Source organism: Schistocerca americana, chromosome 6 (assembly GCF_021461395.2).
Source record: "Schistocerca americana isolate TAMUIC-IGC-003095 chromosome 6, iqSchAmer2.1, whole genome shotgun sequence".
NCBI lineage: Eukaryota > Metazoa > Arthropoda > Insecta > Orthoptera > Acrididae > Schistocerca > Schistocerca americana.
In genome coordinates this window covers 427,919,970-427,937,835 of record NC_060124.1, presented here as the reverse complement: position 1 = coordinate 427,937,835, position 17,866 = coordinate 427,919,970, and the positions used below count along the sequence as shown (strand labels likewise).

At 39.5% G+C, this 17,866-nt stretch overlaps 1 protein-coding gene across 1 annotated transcript in view; it reads left to right on the top strand.

Moving 5' to 3' along the window:
- Nucleotides 1–17,866, top strand: part of LOC124620186 (cohesin subunit SA-1-like) — a 184,353-nt gene that overhangs the window by 89,208 nt on the left and 77,279 nt on the right. Inside the window, exons 5-6 of the mRNA XM_047146856.1 lie at nt 5,745–5,861; nt 8,368–8,577. Coding sequence (XP_047002812.1) covers nt 5,745–5,861; nt 8,368–8,577 — 327 coding nt within the window. The remainder of the gene's footprint in view (nt 1–5,744; nt 5,862–8,367; nt 8,578–17,866) is intronic.

The window sequence follows — 17,866 nt, the reverse complement described above, 5'->3', positions numbered from 1 at the left end:
CACGAATATTCACAGATTTGTTTGATCCCTGGGAGAGTGTCACAGAGATACTGAAGAAACTGAACTGGAGGACTCTTGAAGATAGATTTACACTATACCGAAGAAATTTGTTAACAAAGTTTCAAGAACTGGCTCTAAATGATGACCAGAAATATACTACAACCCCCTACATATTCGTGAATAGAGACTGTGAGATTAGAATAATTAATTGCGCATGCAGAGGCATTGAGACAATCATTCTTTCCACACTCCACACATAACTGGAATGGGAAGAAACTGTAGTAACTGGTACAATGGGACGTACCCTCTGCCATGCACTTATGGTGGTTTGCAGGGTATATATTTAGACGTTGTGATGTAGATAGCTTTTCTGCTGCATAGAACGTCAAGGTTTGCCACTTTTGATATATTTGTTGTAGTAGTGTGCCACCTATTGCTATTGCTGACATGTCAACAATTAAGACAAGTGGTGCTTGTGGGACAGGGTGCACTAACTGAGCAACGTTGGTGATAGCAGTTTTCACACTGTTGAAAACTCTCAGCTTCATTACTCCACAACAGCCTGTCACGTGGCCTAGGCGAGCTGCATGGAATGTAATTCAGTGTAGTGATCAACAGCGCTTGATTATACATACAATGATAGTAGAAATTGGTGACACCTAGACACGTTTTGGGGAGCTGACAATGTGAAGATCTCGTAGCAGGCCTTAATATTATTGAAAGTCAGCTCTGAGTATAGGATGTGTGATGTTTGCTACGATAAACTGCACTTCTAACTTATGGCGTAGACCTTGGTTGAGTGAGCATATCACATGATCAAAATCACTTGTTGTACCAGCAAATTTTTGGTGATGAAGGCCTTTTGTTGGTGAGTGATGTATTTGAGGTCAGTGACCGGAATACCATGTTTGTAGAGCAGCACCTTATGCAATAAGCTCTGTGATCTGATCTGTAGTGATGCAGTAACAAAGTCTTACTGCGAGCCGACAGTTGCTACCACAGCAGACGGGTACATTTATGCTATATGATTTGTGGCTTAAGCTAATGCATGTAGGTCTCAGGTGCATACTGTGAGAATCTTTTGTGTGTCTGGAGAGAAACGTGGCAACCAGATGTTTCTCAGGGTGTTGTTGTTCATGGCATTGCTTGATAATGTCTGTAGCTCATGTAGCAGCTGCAAGAGAGTGCTGTCTGAAAATTCCTGCTAGCAGCAATTTCTCGAGATGATTTGCCTCGGATTGCAAAAGGTGGATGATCATGGCATTCTTAAGAGTCATGTAACACTCAGTGCACTGCAGTAAGGCTAAAAACCTTGCACCTTGATAGCAATTTCTTCATGTAGTGTGTCGACAACATAGCCGTATTTGGCTTCATCAGCCATGATGATGGTGAGTGTAAGTTGACTCTCGAGCTGTGTGAACCATAGAACTGTGTTCTGATGTGATAAAGGTGGTGGTTTAACTGTGAGGCAGTTATCAAAGTATTTGGGGGCACATTGATGGACTGTGTTGTGTCCGACTATGCTTTCATTCAATACATGGATGGCGTGAGGTCGAAATGAGTTGGTGATATATACTCAATATGGCGAGAGAAGAGCTCTGACAGCTGATGCAGCCATGGTGCATGTGCTTCGGCACCCACAATGACCAGTCCGATTGTGAGCTCTTATTTATATTACCGCGGCATCGCCCCAGTGTTGCCATAGTGCTGGGTGACCGCTGTTTTCAGTCGGTTGTTCCACATGCTGCGTTCAGGTTTGTGTGTATATGTGTGCATTCTGCTACTTCTGTGAGTTCTTGCTGTTTGTATAAGTGGAAAAGTGTGTGCAAGTGAAAATGGCTGCCTGTAGTGCAGAGAAGAGGGCTTTTGGGAAAGGAGCTATAGTCTGTCGGTAAACTGAAGAGCGAGCGAGCGAGTCTCCACTCTGCCAATCCTGCTACATCACAAGGCGCTTCTACAGGCTGTTTCACAATTTAGTACCACCCATGCCGCGGTGCGCACTTTGAATCTGTGGTGATGCCGTGTACAGATACGTCTCGGCTGCGTTCATTTTTAGACAAATGTATTAAAACCATAAGCAACACAGAAAACGATAGCTTCTTCTAAAACACAACATTATTGAGTAAATAATATTAAGATAAGAATGGGAGTCAGGATTATACTACAAACATAGAACCGAATTCCTGTTCATGTGAATGTATTGTACGTTCCTCTATTGCTATTTGTAAAACGAATCCCATATAATGCAATCAATCTGTAGAATTTGAGGCTTGTTCTCACTTTGTGTTTCTACTAAAAGGTAGAAATTTTCTTTGAAGGACTGCATTGAAACTTAACAATTTTTGCAACACGATAAGTGTTTAAAAAGTAAGCATAAATTTATAACTTTGCATGTTGCATTAGTCCGATTTGCACTACTTTTTTGTCACTGTCTCCGTAAACATGTCTCAAAAGTATGTGTACATCGTTATGCATATTAGGTATTTACTCTGTTGTCAGCTTTCAAAAAGGGTACATGTGTTTTGGTAGCATCAACGATTATTTGTTTTGTATAAAAATAGATTACAGAGTCTGTATTAAATTTTGTTATAGGAATGGAATGAAATGTATGACATTTTTAGAAATGTTAAGTATTGCTTATGGTGAGCCTGTTATAAGTGAACCAAGGGCATACAAGTGGTATAAACATTTCAAAGCAGGTCTTAAAGGACAGCAGTTTTAAAAGCATGGATGAGATTAAAAATGCGCTGTTAAGAGACCTATAAACTATGTGGAAGAAACAGCTCGTAAAGAATTTCGGGAATTGGAAAAAGCACTGGCACTATATAGTAAGTAATGGGGAATATTTTGAAGAGGATAACATTGCTGTAGATTAACAAATACAGTTCTTACCTAAAAAAAAGATTAATACATGAACGCATCTCGTATGTCAAGCTTTTTGCTTAGATGTCCACAATCGATGTACATGTTTCGAAGAAAATTTCAGCAGTGCTTAGAATAGCTATTGCGCACAAATTTCAAGCAATATGTCTCAGAATCAGTTGAATAGTGACCGAGATAGAGATTTAGTGTTCCATAAGCATAAAAGGTTTTACGTGATTTTGAAACTGTCTATAACGATTGGTTTCTTCCCAAGATTATGTTTTCCTTCGTGGCGGTTCCACTAAACTATGCGGCTTATTTTCGCGTTCCTTCCTTATGTGTCCTATTGGACGAGCCTGACATTTGTATAAATTGGAGCCCTTTGATTGGGATTGGTGATATTAGCCAACAGTTCTTTTTGGGTCGCCTCTTTAATACACGATGTAATAACATTAGAGATGATCGAATGCTCGTTACTCCGCATATACCTCCTCTTCCTTATATTCTGCACATTTTCTTGCAATGCTAGTCGATTATCCATCACTTCCGGAAATCGAAGTATATCAGTAAGTATACAAAGTTAACTGTTGTCACTGGCAACTAAGATTATACAAACAGAAGTGACGTACATCACTGCATGCCGATCTACAGTGCTAGACAGGTAACGGGCAACAGATTTTGGGTGCCCCTGTAGGCCAGTGGCAGCGTTCTTCCCCCATCAAAAGTGCTGCTCGCTCTTGAGTTAACAGACAGACTATATGCTGAAATACCAAGCACGTGAATTTATATACAGATTGCATGTTTACTCTGAAAGGGAAGGGACAATGGTGGGTCTTTGATATCAGTGAGTAAAATGATTGACAGAGCAGCAGAAGCATTGAACATCTCTACAGCAACAGTGAAGAGAGTCACAAATGATAAAGAGACTGCCAATTCAGCTGCAAGCCCTGTTATTTCTGACTCTTGGAAAGTCAAGGAAGAGATCGTGTCGTGTGACTGAAACAGCAAACTTTGGCGAAAGTGCTATCAGGCAACACATACATGCGGACTACAGCAGGAAGGAGTATCCGACACTTAAAAAGTTGATGGCATCACTGTTGGACAGTAGTTTGTTCACAGGCAGGACGACTAGTCTCTCCATTGTTTTGAAAAAAATTGGCTTCCGTTGGTAAAAGTTCTCAGGGCGAAAGGTACTAATGGAACACAGAGACATTGTAGCTTGTAGATGTCATTTCCTGCGCAAGTTGTGAGCAGTGAATACGGAAAATGTAATATGGATTGACAAAACATGTGTCAGCATGCATCATGCACGTTCCATCGCATGGACAGATGACACACACCGCGGAACTATGAGTGTGCCAACTGGTAAGGGAGGGTGACTAATTATATTTCATGGTGGCTCTATGAAAGGTTTTGTGTCCAGTGCTATGATGATGTTTCAGTCAAAAACAACTGTTGACTATCATAAGGAGATCAATGCAAATACATTCAAGGACTGGTTCATTACTCGTTTGCTACCAAACGTCAGTTCTGGTAGTGTTTTTGTAATGGACAATGCACTGTACCATTCTGTACCAATTAAATAAGACACCAACGGCTGCTGCAAGGAGAGGCAAAATAGTCAGCTGGTTGAAAGATAATAGGCTTTGAACAGAATATGTGGAAAGCGGAACTTCTGGAATTAGTGAAATGATACAAGCCACAGAAGGTGCATTATGTGATTGATACATTGGCAGAGAACCATGGCCACAAAGTTATTCATCTTCCACTGTGCCACTGCCATTACGACACAATTGAACTCATTCGGGCTCAATTAAAAGCAGATGTTGCGGAGCGAAACAAAACCTGTACTTTGCGAGACATAGAAAGGCTGGTAAATGAGGCTGTAAGGCTGATAAATGAGATTAGAAGAACATTGTGAACCACATGTGGAAAGAGATTACAAGATCAAACATAGAAGAAGGTGTAAGAGAAGAATCCATTCATAATATTGTAATTTCTTTATCAGGTGATGAGGACAGCAGCAGCGAAGATACCGAAGACTATGTGGTCGTGATGAGAGATGACCAATCAGATGACAATGATCTTGGGGTTTCTGTTCTCCCACATGAAAAATTTTATATTTTACACGTAACATTCTGCAGTTTGCTTTACCTTGTTAATATTAAAAATCTGATCGTTTGTAATTTTTATTTTGGCTGGAACCATAGTCATGGTAATTTTTTTAAATGATGGTAATAATTTTTATTTTATTGTTATACAATCAAGTACAGTATTTACGTGTCAAAAGATATCACACTGGCATGAAATCTGTGTGTGTGGTTATGGAAGGTGACAAACACTGGTAGTGCATGTGAAAAATGTTCCATCAAGGACTACATCGGTCAGCAGAATGCTGCAATGAATGTCTTAGCATTGTTAGGTTCTGAAGGAGCCGAGTGTTGCCGCGGGCCGAAGGCTCGCTGCCCGTCCGTGTCAAATATTGGCAACTGCGCTGCCAGCTGTCAGAGCTCTTCTCTCGATGTACAGAGTATAGTAAACAGATGGCACATGGCTGGCCTGGTTGGTTTACATTTGATGTTTGGAATGGAACAGTAAGGATATCACATCAGTTGACTTTGATTGTCACCTGAGATTGTGTCAGTTGGCATCCAAGATCGCATCAAGGGCACCAAAAATGTTGCAGTTGGCAATAAATTAACTTTATTGCAATGTTTAATTGCATATGTGCATGTAAACTACAATCTGATAATTCAGTAACAAGAAAATCAGTAACAGAATTCTCAAAAGGCAAAGAATAAAGCAGTGTCAGTAATACTACTGCTGAGTGTAAACGCTTCATGTCTTGCACACTGTTACACGTTGGTGAACAACCACTGCAGAGTGAAGCTGAAGAGGAATGTATTGTGTCCAAGGATGCAGACAGTGATAGAGTACAAACAAACTACGGAGATGAACCCCAGGCACCTGCAGTTGATGATGATGATGCAGCTAGTGAAGTAAGACAAATATGTTACAAGCACTGGGAAAGTTTATATGTCCAAAGTGCCTCATATTACAATGCGAGTATTGTAAAATGTAGCAAAAGAATGAGAAGGCAGTAGAAATGAAGGTAAAGTAGCAACAGGAAGAGAATCATTCGAAAAATACAGACTTGAATTCATAATTCATAATACTTATTATTTTGGGGTAGGGAGGGGGATAACGGTAGGTCACCTTTTATAAATTTTTGATAAGACTTTTCTAAGGTTTGTTTATACTGCTACCAAGAGCTGAACTGGATTCCAGTAGCTTACTAGAACAGTAAGATTTAATGATAGAAACATGTGAAACACGTGCAGGGAACATGCTGAAATATGAGAAATATTTGATGAAATGAATGAATTACTGCCAAGATACTATTCTGCTTGGAGGTACACTGTTATCTGTGAAATGTTGTCATTGCTCTGGGGTAAGTCTCCCTCCAAACTCTTCATGAATGAAAAATCTTAGAAGCACGAAGTCCTTATGCATATGCTCACAGATATGTTATTGGCAGGAAAAAGAAATGGTGGCACACAACAATCAAATTCAGCTGCAGCTGAGGTGAAATGCCTGGTCATTCCTGCCATGTACCTGCCATTTCCTGAAGGGATTGCCTTCCCAACCTGTTTTGATCACAACAAGAATGACAGATGGCACGACAAGTGCCACCAAAAGGCCTCTGTGCCATGGACCTATTTCTTCTGCCATGTCACCTGTGCAGGACTGGATTGGCATGAATTCCTCTGCACCCTGGCAACATAGGGTGGCGCAAGCCAACTTTTTGGCAGTTTGCTCCATCGTAGCTCTGGGGTTGTTCGTGTGCCAGCTCTTAGGAATGCATCAGTCAGAGCCTGGTCAGAAACCACTGCAGCAGGATCTACAACTTTTCCATTGATACCCTGAGACATACCTGTCAGTCAGGTCATTAGGGATTATCTACCACTGCAGCAGGATCTACAACTTTTCCATCGATACCCTGAGACATACCTGTCAGTCAGGTCATTAGGGATTATCAGTGCTATAGTCTTCACAGCCCACTACATTGTTTCACTGTGTCTTCCAGGCATATGCCTGTTAGTGTTGTAGAAACTGTATTATTTTTTATTGAGAAGCATTTTCTTTTGTTTCTGAATATCTCTACTGTGGTCATAATAAACCCTCCTCCTTGTTTACATATGTCTTATTATTTTTTATCAAGCACCTCTCTGTGGGAAATATTGCAGTCCCTATACATGATTCAAGACACAATGTCACCACAGACAGATATTACACATAAAATGATATGACCAAAGATCTGTTGAGCAATCATAGGCTAACTCTTGTGAGAACATTAGAAGCCAATAGAAAACTTACCCCAAGAACCAACAGATGTCTCAAGAAGAGAGTTATATTCTAGCAAATTTGCTTTCCGTGATTCTGGTATTCAGTGATTCTACCACTGTTTTTTTGATTCCCTATGGAAAACTCGATAGAAACATTCTGTTCGTATCATCCCAACATCATGACTGCAAATGTTTCACCTCTTGACACTAAGAAGAAAACAGTCATAAATTTCTATAATAATGACACCAAACACATCATTGAACAATTGATCTAATGGTGAGGAAATATTCAACTGAGAGGACTACAAGAAAGTGTTTGCTGTCGATTTTCTGTACACTTGTGGACAAACTTGTGGTAAATGATTGCACATTATTTCTGCTCAACTTCCTGGTCTGTATTAATAGAAAACCTAATAAACAGTGACTTTTTCTTGAATTATTGGGACTATATCTCAAGAAGGCACACATTGAAGAAAAGGCTACAAATGTTTGAAGACTGCAGTGGCTTATATATGTTACAAGTGTGCAGTAAATTCTGAAGAAAGTGAAGAAGAATTTTTCTTGGTTCCTACGTAAACTATTTGAATTTTACCTAAAATATTTGCAATATTTTTGAACTGCACTAAAGCTTTTTCCATTAGTTCTGTAAAAGACGTTGGTGAAGATAACAAGAGTAAATAAGCTTAAATTAGTCAATAAGTGAAAAATACAAAATGAATTTTTGAAGACAGTGCTAAAAGATATTGTCAGGTTCTAAACCCTACTTACGCATCAGTATCTCTTTAAAAAGTATGTTATTAATAAAACTCAACAACAATCAACTAAATTTGTATTTTTTGTATTGGGCATTAAGCATTACCCTGTTGATACTATATGTTACTGAAAACACATTGATATTCTTGGGGTTAGTTGATGGGGAAACATATTCTTATAACCATGAGCTTAGACTAGTTAAGTGTGCTGTGAAACTAGTAGTGCCTGTGGCAGTTTGATAGTGTACATGTTCTGTAAAGTCACGGAGCGTAGAATGTCACAGGAAGTGCAGTGCATTGCACTTACTCTGGCACTAGTTTTCTTTCAAGATCTAAAAAAATAATGTTTTGTTTACTTCTTGTTTGTCATTTTGTTAAATTTACTTATGCATGCTCTTGCATTTCAGAAGCTCAATACACTTTTGAGAGTCATCAAAAAAATCTTTGTTCGATATGCAGATGAGGAGGTTGTGGATGGCTGTACAAATGTTTTCAAATTTTTCCATAAGGAAGATGCTCCCACATTCAACACAACTGATATTCTATTGAATATTTTGGCTGAGAAGACAATCAAGCACTACAAGAAGAGCATAATTCGATGGTGTCAGATGGACCAAGTGAGTTATTTATTGTTTTGTGTTCAGTGTTAAAATGTAGGCTCAACTACTTTTCAAAATGCAAAAGAATTAAAATTGACATATTTTGAAGGAGCAAACAGCCATCAAAAGAATTATTCTACAAGAATCTTATAAAAATGATAAAGATAAAAATATTAAAAAATCATGATTACATCCCTTTTAACTGTGTCTTCTTAAAATGTACTTCAGCATCTTTCAACCAATTGGTAAAATGACATAAAGTGAATTGGCATATGCAATCCATAAACAGAGGCAGTATCACGGCAATAGCTGTTAATATGTGTGTTCTGTATACCTTCAGAAGGGACAAGCGTATGTAGCGTGATTGAGCACTTCAAGTGCATAATCAAGAAATCAAAGACACTCTTACCAATGATTAAAGGTACAGCACATCCCTGGAGAGGTGCCTGGAGGTTTGGAAGCTTCAATCTTGTCATGTATTGAATGTCAGCAGTGTTGCTATAATTGAAGAGCAAACCAAATACTAATATAACTGAGCTTAAAGATGCGCTGAAAACCCTAAGGTCCTAAAGCACACTATTGTTGACTTTGAGGTTGCTCCTGACATCTGTTCATCTTATGGTTGGCCAGTTTTATCTGTTCTGTAGGCCCGCATTGTATATACGAACATTCACGAGAAGCTGCCTCACTTATTTGCCCGATATTCACTTCCAAATGTGCCCGAAGCTGCCTCACCAATTTGTCTGATATTCACTTCTATATGTGTCTGACAACAGTGTGCGGTAGGCCCTTGTGGTTTTCAGTGTCTTGTTATTTATTGATTGTTTATGGCTCATTATTTGTATCTCCTGTAATCTGTTCATTTAATGTATTTTCAATTTCCCTACTGTGTATCATAGTGTCTAACTGTCTTACTCTGGCACTAGTTTTCTTTCAAGCTCTAACAAAATAATGTTTTGTTTACTTCTTGTTTGTCATTTTGTTAAATTTACTTACACATGCTCTTGCATTTCAGAAGCTCAATACACTTTTGAGAATCATCAAAAAATCTTTGTTCAGTATGCAGATGAGGAGGTTGTGAATGGCTGTACAAATGTTCTCAAATTCTTCCAGTGTTCTACCTTTAAGGTTTTTCTGCAAATTTGTGAAATTTTCCTCAGTTCCCAACAATGGATGGCTATTTTCATGGATGTGCATGACTACGTTCTCTTTTTGAAATTGTTAAGGAAATGTGGCCCTTGTTTCTTGCACCTCAATTGAGAGGACATACCAATCTGACCAGTGTAATTCTCATTACAACTATTACATTGTGTTAGCACTATTTTTCTGCAATAGCCTTTCTTCCAGCAACACTAGTCCTGGAATGGGTGCAGGAAAATTCCTGTGTACCTTGGAAGGTAGGAGAAAATGTACTGGTGGAAGCAAAGATGTGATTGCCGGTCATCAGTCATACTTGAATAGCTCAGTCAGTAGAGCACTTGCCCATGAATGGCAAAAGTCTCTGGTTCCAGTCCTAATCCAGCATACTGTTTTGATCTTCTAGGATGTTTCAATTAGTAGGCTGTCAGTAAGATTGAATGAATACAGAGAATCTTGACTTTGTAATGGTGCTGGCAGTGCAGACACCATTAAAAATCAGGATAGATGTTATTGGCCCAGAATGGCATGTGCAGGACAGTGGGTTGCATACCACCGGCACCATGGCATGCACAGAATCTGGAGGGTCAATTAGCAATAACCTTCTTTATTCGTACAGACGTTAGTGACAGTGGCTTGGTTGTGTGTGTAGTCTCCCAGGCAGCAGTTACTACCTCAGCTTAACATACAGCAGCTTGCTTGGCTGTGGGAGAGCGAATAGTGAATACTTGGGAGTGGCTGTGTGTTCCTTCAGAGAACCAGCAGTTGGAGGTAGTGCAGCCTTGCGGACATCGGGCTGATGTCAAGGCTCCAGCAGGAGGCAATATATGCTGAACATCTGCCCACTCCCAGCAGTCGGTCAGGTATCCTGATATGCTGGCTTCAAACCCAGGTCCAAGTGAGGTGGCACAGTGTAAATACACTGGACTTTCATTCAGGGGGACAACAGTTCAACTCCACATCTGACCATCCAGATTTAGGTTTTCCATGATTTCTGCAAATCACTCCTGGCAAATGCTGGGACGGCTCCTATGAAGGATTGTGCCTGCTTTCGTCCCCATCCTTCAAATATTCTGAGTTTGTGCTCTGTCACTAATGACAGCAAGGCATTAAACAATAATCTTCCTTACTTCCAAAACCAGGTCTCCTTGGAAATGTTCAGAGGCTGTTAGGAGACACCCAAGAGAAGGCCCTCCTCTGGTGGCAATGGCTCGAGAACCACAATTGTCAGGTCTGGTAGGATCTTGTAGACAAGCGGCTATCTGATGATGGTATTGGACATAGTTAAGGCTGCTTGGTCCACTGTGGACCGACAGCTGGCATGGAGTATCTTATGGCAGTGACAGTATTGTGAAACAATATGTTTATTGGACTGAGCAACAAATATTTATGGTTTGTCTGCCCAGTTTTGTAGTGTGGTCATGTAGGTGACAGGCTTGCTGTGCAGTGTTAGGCCTGGCATGCAGGAATACAGCTCACCAGTGAGGTGGATTGAGTTCTTGTACCATGTTGTGCTAGCGACATACCAACACTCAGCAGCAAGATTCCATAGGCAGCTTAGCTTTTCGCTTCTCAATGGCTCGCAAAGTCTGGATGGAGGGTATTGCCACAACACTCTTCCCCCCTTAGGAAGATTCGGTCCACTGAGTCCCAGGCTGCTGCTAGACTTGTGAATTGCTTAAAATTACAAAGCACTATTTACATTCTCTTACACGCGTAATTAAACCCCCCTCCCCATAACTGCTCAAATCTTAGTGATGCCCCACTCAGTTGGTATGTAATGGACTGCAGGTTCAGGTTGGATGGTCCGCCACTGGTGATAGACATAGACTATGCAAGTGAGGATGAGGATAAAGATGGGACCCAACATGAAATTCCTATTACTGTGACGGTGTGCTGATACCTGCTGCGATACTGGTGAATGTGTTGGAACATCTGTTCTGTGCTAATGTGCCCCTTGTGTGTAGCTATAAGCTTGTGAGAGAATTGAGTGTGGTGGGATCCAGGGTATTATACTAGCTAGCTGTATTTCTAAAGGATCATTGGACATGTACAGCAGTGGTACATTCGGTTCAGAACCTAGTTCCTATTATTGTTGCCAGAAGCTGAAATGTCAGTCCTGATATGTTACATTTTGTATTATTCAGTTGTATCTTACTGTCCCATACTTCTAAGCGTTCAGTTCTCTTTGAACGGTCCTGCTAGTAGCAAGTGGTGGTAATTTCAACTGAGTCTGTGAGGCCCTGTCTTCTGAAAATAAGATCTTGTTGAAAGATGTCACGTGGGCATCCTTCTGAAACTGTCTTCCTGTAGAAACAGCTACGTCTATTATATCTTTGTGAGAGTTTAGACTACTGTGAAATGGCATATAAAAAATCTGTCTTCTTTGTCATTGCCACATTTTGTCAGCAGTCTTCAATGCGCTGTTTTTTCCTGTATGGTGTAACCATAGAGGAGCCTTTCTCCCAACAGGTACAAATTTTCCTACAGTCCTCCATCTCACCAGATACAAGTGAAGCACTTACCATTCGTGTTTGGCATTTGTACTTGTCACTGATAAAAGTACTACCACATGGAGGTGATTGCAGTCAGCACTGACCTCAACTGAAAGGAAGTGGTAGTATAGTAACAAGATATTTTGTTGCTGGTGGTTCACCTCGTGCCTGCCATAGACTGGTCAGAAACTGACTTGACAGTACCATGTTAGAGTTTAACTGTTCATGCACTGCATGGTGCATGGCTTCCTGTAACTCACCAACTTATAAGTGAGCATCCTTCACACTGTCAGCAAGAGTGTGCAGGATCCTTGCCATGACCAAATGGGTTCAAATGGCTCTGAGCACTATGCGACTTAACTTCTGAGGTCATCAGTCGCCTAGAACTTAGAACTAATTAAACCTAACTAACCTAAGGACAACGCACACATCCAAGTCCGAGGCAGGATTCGAACCTGCGACTGTAGTGGTCGCTCGGCTCCAGACTATAGCGCCTAGAACCACACGGCCACTCCGGCCGGTGACCAAATGGGTATCCAGTAGATCCAGTGAGGACTACACCATGCTCAGATTTCAGTTCATTCAATTTGCTATGGTAACTGTGTAGCTAGCCGATCTGCCATTAGCCCTCATAACAGCCTAGTATTATTTAACAACCCTAGTAGTAAACTGGTTGGTATGCCATTCCAGTAAAACCTGTGCCTTTGCTTCCATCTGCACCCAAATCAACCCATTGTTTACCTGCTTTATATCAGCAGCATTAGCTGTTCTGAATAGTTTGTAACAACCTACCTCCTGCATCTATCCCTCCCTGTTTCCGTCTGTTTAGTGAATTTAGAACTAAGTATTTGGCCTGTTGCAAATGTTTCCAAACGTGATCGTAGGAGACATATAGCATCTGGTACTCCCTGTGCACTTTGTTCAGTACGCTGTTCCATCTGGCTTCTTGGTAAAACCCCATGAAAGCTTCATCCAGTCTCTGCAGTTCATTCCTTAAAGCCGAGGCACTGTATATCAGTTTCAGTGTCCATAAGTGGTTTGCCATGATGACGTATTCTTGTTCATTGTAAAGGATGATACCCTCTAGATATTGTACCTACAAGTTATTTACTCCTCCATTGCTCTAGGGGTACTCCTCCATCACTCTAGGGTTGCATTAGTGGCAGTAACACAGTGCTCTTCCAGGCTATCTCCATTAGTGGTATTACCTGAAGTAAGTAAACATCAATCACTCTCTCTCTCTCTCTCCCACTACATCAGCTTAACTCTAGGTCTAAAACGCAGTCCAGCTTGGCTCTATTTCCTGTGTTGCTTTCGTTTTCCTAACTCCTCCACCTATTTTGGGGACTGATGCAGATAACAGTGGTAAATAGTCCAGCACACCCCGAAAGGAATGGAGATGTCAAATGTTGATGACTATTATACAAGTAGGAAGTTTTAACGTCACATTCACCAGGGAGCTCTTCTCAGTCGCTTGATGTGGGCCTGAATGAAGAATTACATCGTCTTTCCCTGTGGGGTGTAAGAGTTTGTTAATATCACCCACTGCTCCTACCCAGTATCCAGGCAACATAGAATTACATCACCCCATCTGATCCTGACATTCCAGTGCCTTTTTATTCACTTTTTGTACTTGATTCCATACTTCTGTAAAGTTCTTGCAAAAGTTTGTACCTGCTCTCCGTTCTTTCCTATATTAGGCTTTACTACCTGGAATAGTGATGATATTTTTTGGGCATATACTACCTTGTAGAGTGATAGGCCTATACTTTCGTAAACCTTAGAATTATATGCCAGGACAACATATGGTAAAAGCTTATCACAATCATTCAGATTTCTGTTGGCATAATTAGTTAACATCTTTCCTATTGTTCGATGAACTCAGTCTGTTCTCCCACTTGCTTGTGAGTGCAACACTCTTGTTCTTCACTTATGAATATATGATAGATGACAAAGCTGTTTCATTACCTCTGACATAAAATTAGTGCTTCGGTCTGTAATCAGTCTCTCCAGAACACAGAACTTCAACCAGTTGTTTACTATAGCATGAACTATCCTGATGGCTTACTGCTTTGGGATTGACACTGTTTCCATGTAGTGTGGAAAGTGATGTATTATTGTCAATAAATTGCAGTTTCCTGCTGTTATTTGCTCAGAAGCATGTAGCATATTCATACCAATCATATCAGATGGTTTATTAGCCTGCAGTAATTTTTTGGTGAAATATGCTCATGCTGTTCACACGGCACACAGTTCTTCACATCCTGCTTATGAGTTTACCACCAGTATTGTTCAGCCACATGCTTTTCTGTGATTCTTTGATCTCCATGGCCTGCTAACATTTCATGATATGCTCACCACACACACACACACACACACACACACACACACACACACACAGCGTCGCTGAAACCAAAACACGAGTTGTTAGTTTTGCTTGCACTTTCTGCCTGATTGTAACAGTGTGACATACTCTTCATAACATATCAGCCTCTCTACTGAAGCCATTTACATTTCTGTGATTCTTGGCAGGCTCATTAATAATCTCAGAAATTGAACTCACTGAGCTACAATCCCCAACTCTTTAATCAGCTTCATGAATCTTTCATCCCTAATAGCCACTTCAGTACTGTGTGGTCCATTATTGTTGTAAATTTCTTACCATATAAATAACATCAGAAGTATGTTAAACCATATATGAGGCTCAGCAATTTCTTCTTTGTAGTAGAATAATTTCTTTCTGCTTAATTTAACCGACATGAGACTCTGCTCTGTCTGCTACTTTACTCATACACAGTGATTGCTTGCATCACATGACAATATGAATTCCGTTTCATATTAGGGTCACTCAAAAAGAAATGAACTGGACACTGTAAAATGAAAACCAGTGGAGGGATCATAACGCATTGCCATGGAAGAAGGAATGGTTCCTATAAGTGCACTGAGCCCCCAAACTTACCACTAGAGGGACGCAGGCGCACTGCCAAGTGATGTCTGATGACAAAGCGAGCATGTGCATGCGTTGCCTCTCCCTTGCACTCAGTAATGATAGAAACAGAAAAATGGAGGCTTCATAAGAGGAGTGGGAAACAGAAAAATGGAGGCTTCATAAGAGGAGCAGAGGGGTGTAGTCCAATTCCTTACAGCACGAGGAGTACGGGGAACAGAAATTCATTAACACTAGAAGGACTATACTGGTCAATCTGACCAGTAAGCCCTGTTTAACATTTAATAAATGGTGCACATTTTATTTTAGGGGGGCTTACACTTCATGACTTGTAATGTACTTGACTGGATTATAATTTCCCTAAAAGACAAACATCTATTACAAAAACTGAATGAAGTACAGACATTTTTACATTAAAGGACCACAGGCAGTCAATTTGATTGCAATGATATTTCTTATATTTCATGTTTCTAAAGGAACAATAATGAATTTTTACATCTGCTTGTCTAACTTTATATCACTGTTGTGATCTAATTCTCACTTTTTCTTTCCACTTTCCTGTATTTCATGGAACAGTAGCTGTCCTCTGTCAATGCATTGTTGTGCTCAGCAGAAGTTTAGCACTCCGTATTATTATAGTGCATTGGTGTTTTTGTTCAGATGAGCTTCTACAACCCCACAAAATTAGGAGTTGATATTCTGGACCAGATGTAATGGCTGTACACTGTCAAGTTTGGCTGCTGCAGATGGCCTATACATGTTATTTTTCAACGTGCTAGGTCTTGCTAGAATGAATGCCTCGATTCATTTACAGAGAGACAATGGGAGAAAAAGTTACCTGGCAAATCTTTCTATTGAAATTAGCAGAAGAACTCTCTTCTGTGTATGTAAAATCAAGGAATGAGATTGTTCATACATTCATTGGGACCACTGAACTATGTAAGGTGAAGGTACTGAAAAAATGCTAGGTAGCAGTTCAAACAAAACTAAAAATGTATGTGCAGTGCAAGAAATTTGCATGTGGTCCATATGCTGGAAATGTTCAGTATGTGTGTGCAAAGTGTTTAGTAAAGATTGTGGCTTTGATTGAAAACATTACACAGAAAAAAGACAATGTTATTTTCTCGTAATTGTGACAGCAGTTTATGCCCATTTTTCTTTCTATTTCCTTACAAATATATGTTTATGGCCTGTTGGGGGCTTTGATTGAGAACAAGTCATAGAGATAACAAATATTTTTAATAATTATATATTTATTTGTATTTGTAAGTTTAATTTCAATCAAAATGGTGTTTGCGATATGTTTTTTACTTTGATATACTTTCCACAGAAAAATTTAAGCATAGCACATTGGTAGGGTAAGTGTTAAGCACTAGCGACATTTAAAGACACTGTACTAATTTAATTTAACAAATAAAACTGAAAAAAAAGATAAAAACATCACTGCTCAATATGACCAGTAGCGGTCCTTCCAGGTAGTTTGCTAAAGAGAGTCCTCGTAGTGTTAAAGAGTGACACAAAATGTAGAGAGATCACTGAATGTCCATTGCAGTTGAATCACTTATTTCAAAAAGGGGACAACTCATGATTGATAAATTATTCCAGAGAAAGAAAAATACACTCCACAATCTTATTTAAAATGTTATCAGTGAATTGCTTTCTGTTGCGTGAATCAGTTCATTTTTTGGAATGTGTAAGATTGGTATTACCTAGTTTGAAAAATATTTGTAGCTTACATGGTGATTTTTATCATGTGGTGGAGTTATACCCCTTTAGCAATAAAGGAGGAAGGAAACATATTGTAAGGCACTTAATTAAATTACATGAAAATAAAAAACTTCTACTTGATGAATGATAGTATTTTGAGTGTAATAAATGCAATGCAAAATGTATGTCCATCTGGGGTGTACTATTATACATAAAAATTACGATAATACATTTAAATGAAAACCAATTGACTTATTACTTTTTAATTGCTTTTAAACCTAAATCACTGAGTGTGTATAATATCATCTTGATAACTCTTAAGTATTCACAAAAATGCCCTAAGCATTTTTTAAAAATCAAATACTGGTTCCAGCCACTTTTCAGTCGCTTTCATTTATTTCTTTTGTAGGCTACACCTGTAGCTGATAATGAAAGCTTGATACTACCTATCTGTAATATACTTCAGTAGTTTCCCAGTATCATCATTCTTCTCCTTGTTGTGAGAACTTTACCGTCATATGCTTCTGTTTCAGGAAGCTCAATCCTCTTGTTGGGAAAATATGTCCTGGCTTTCACTAAAGTAAAAATATGGACTTGAATGATTTAATACATGACTTGTGTCTTCTTAGCTGAACTGTGCTCATAGTACAGAAAGTAGAGCGAAACAAATGATACTTTGTCCCATTTTTGAGTGCCTCTTCCCATTGATTTAGCTGAAATGATGATTTTTTTTTTTTGTATAAAGGGATCCATCATGCTTTAAAATTCGATATTTCGTTTGTTTTTGTTGCTTAAACTTTAAGGCAACCAAGGTGGCTGGATTTAGTGATATGTAACATTTGTAATCACCTGCAATAAATACTCAGTCGCACATTTGTAAGTTCCTTTTCACGACACCTAAATCACAGTTGGATGGTACGAAAGAGTGCTCTTCAGTGGGGAAATAGTTGTAGACTTTGTCAAATCTGCCATTGTTTGTTAAGAACAGTAACATTTTTATGACTGTAACATTGCATTTTTG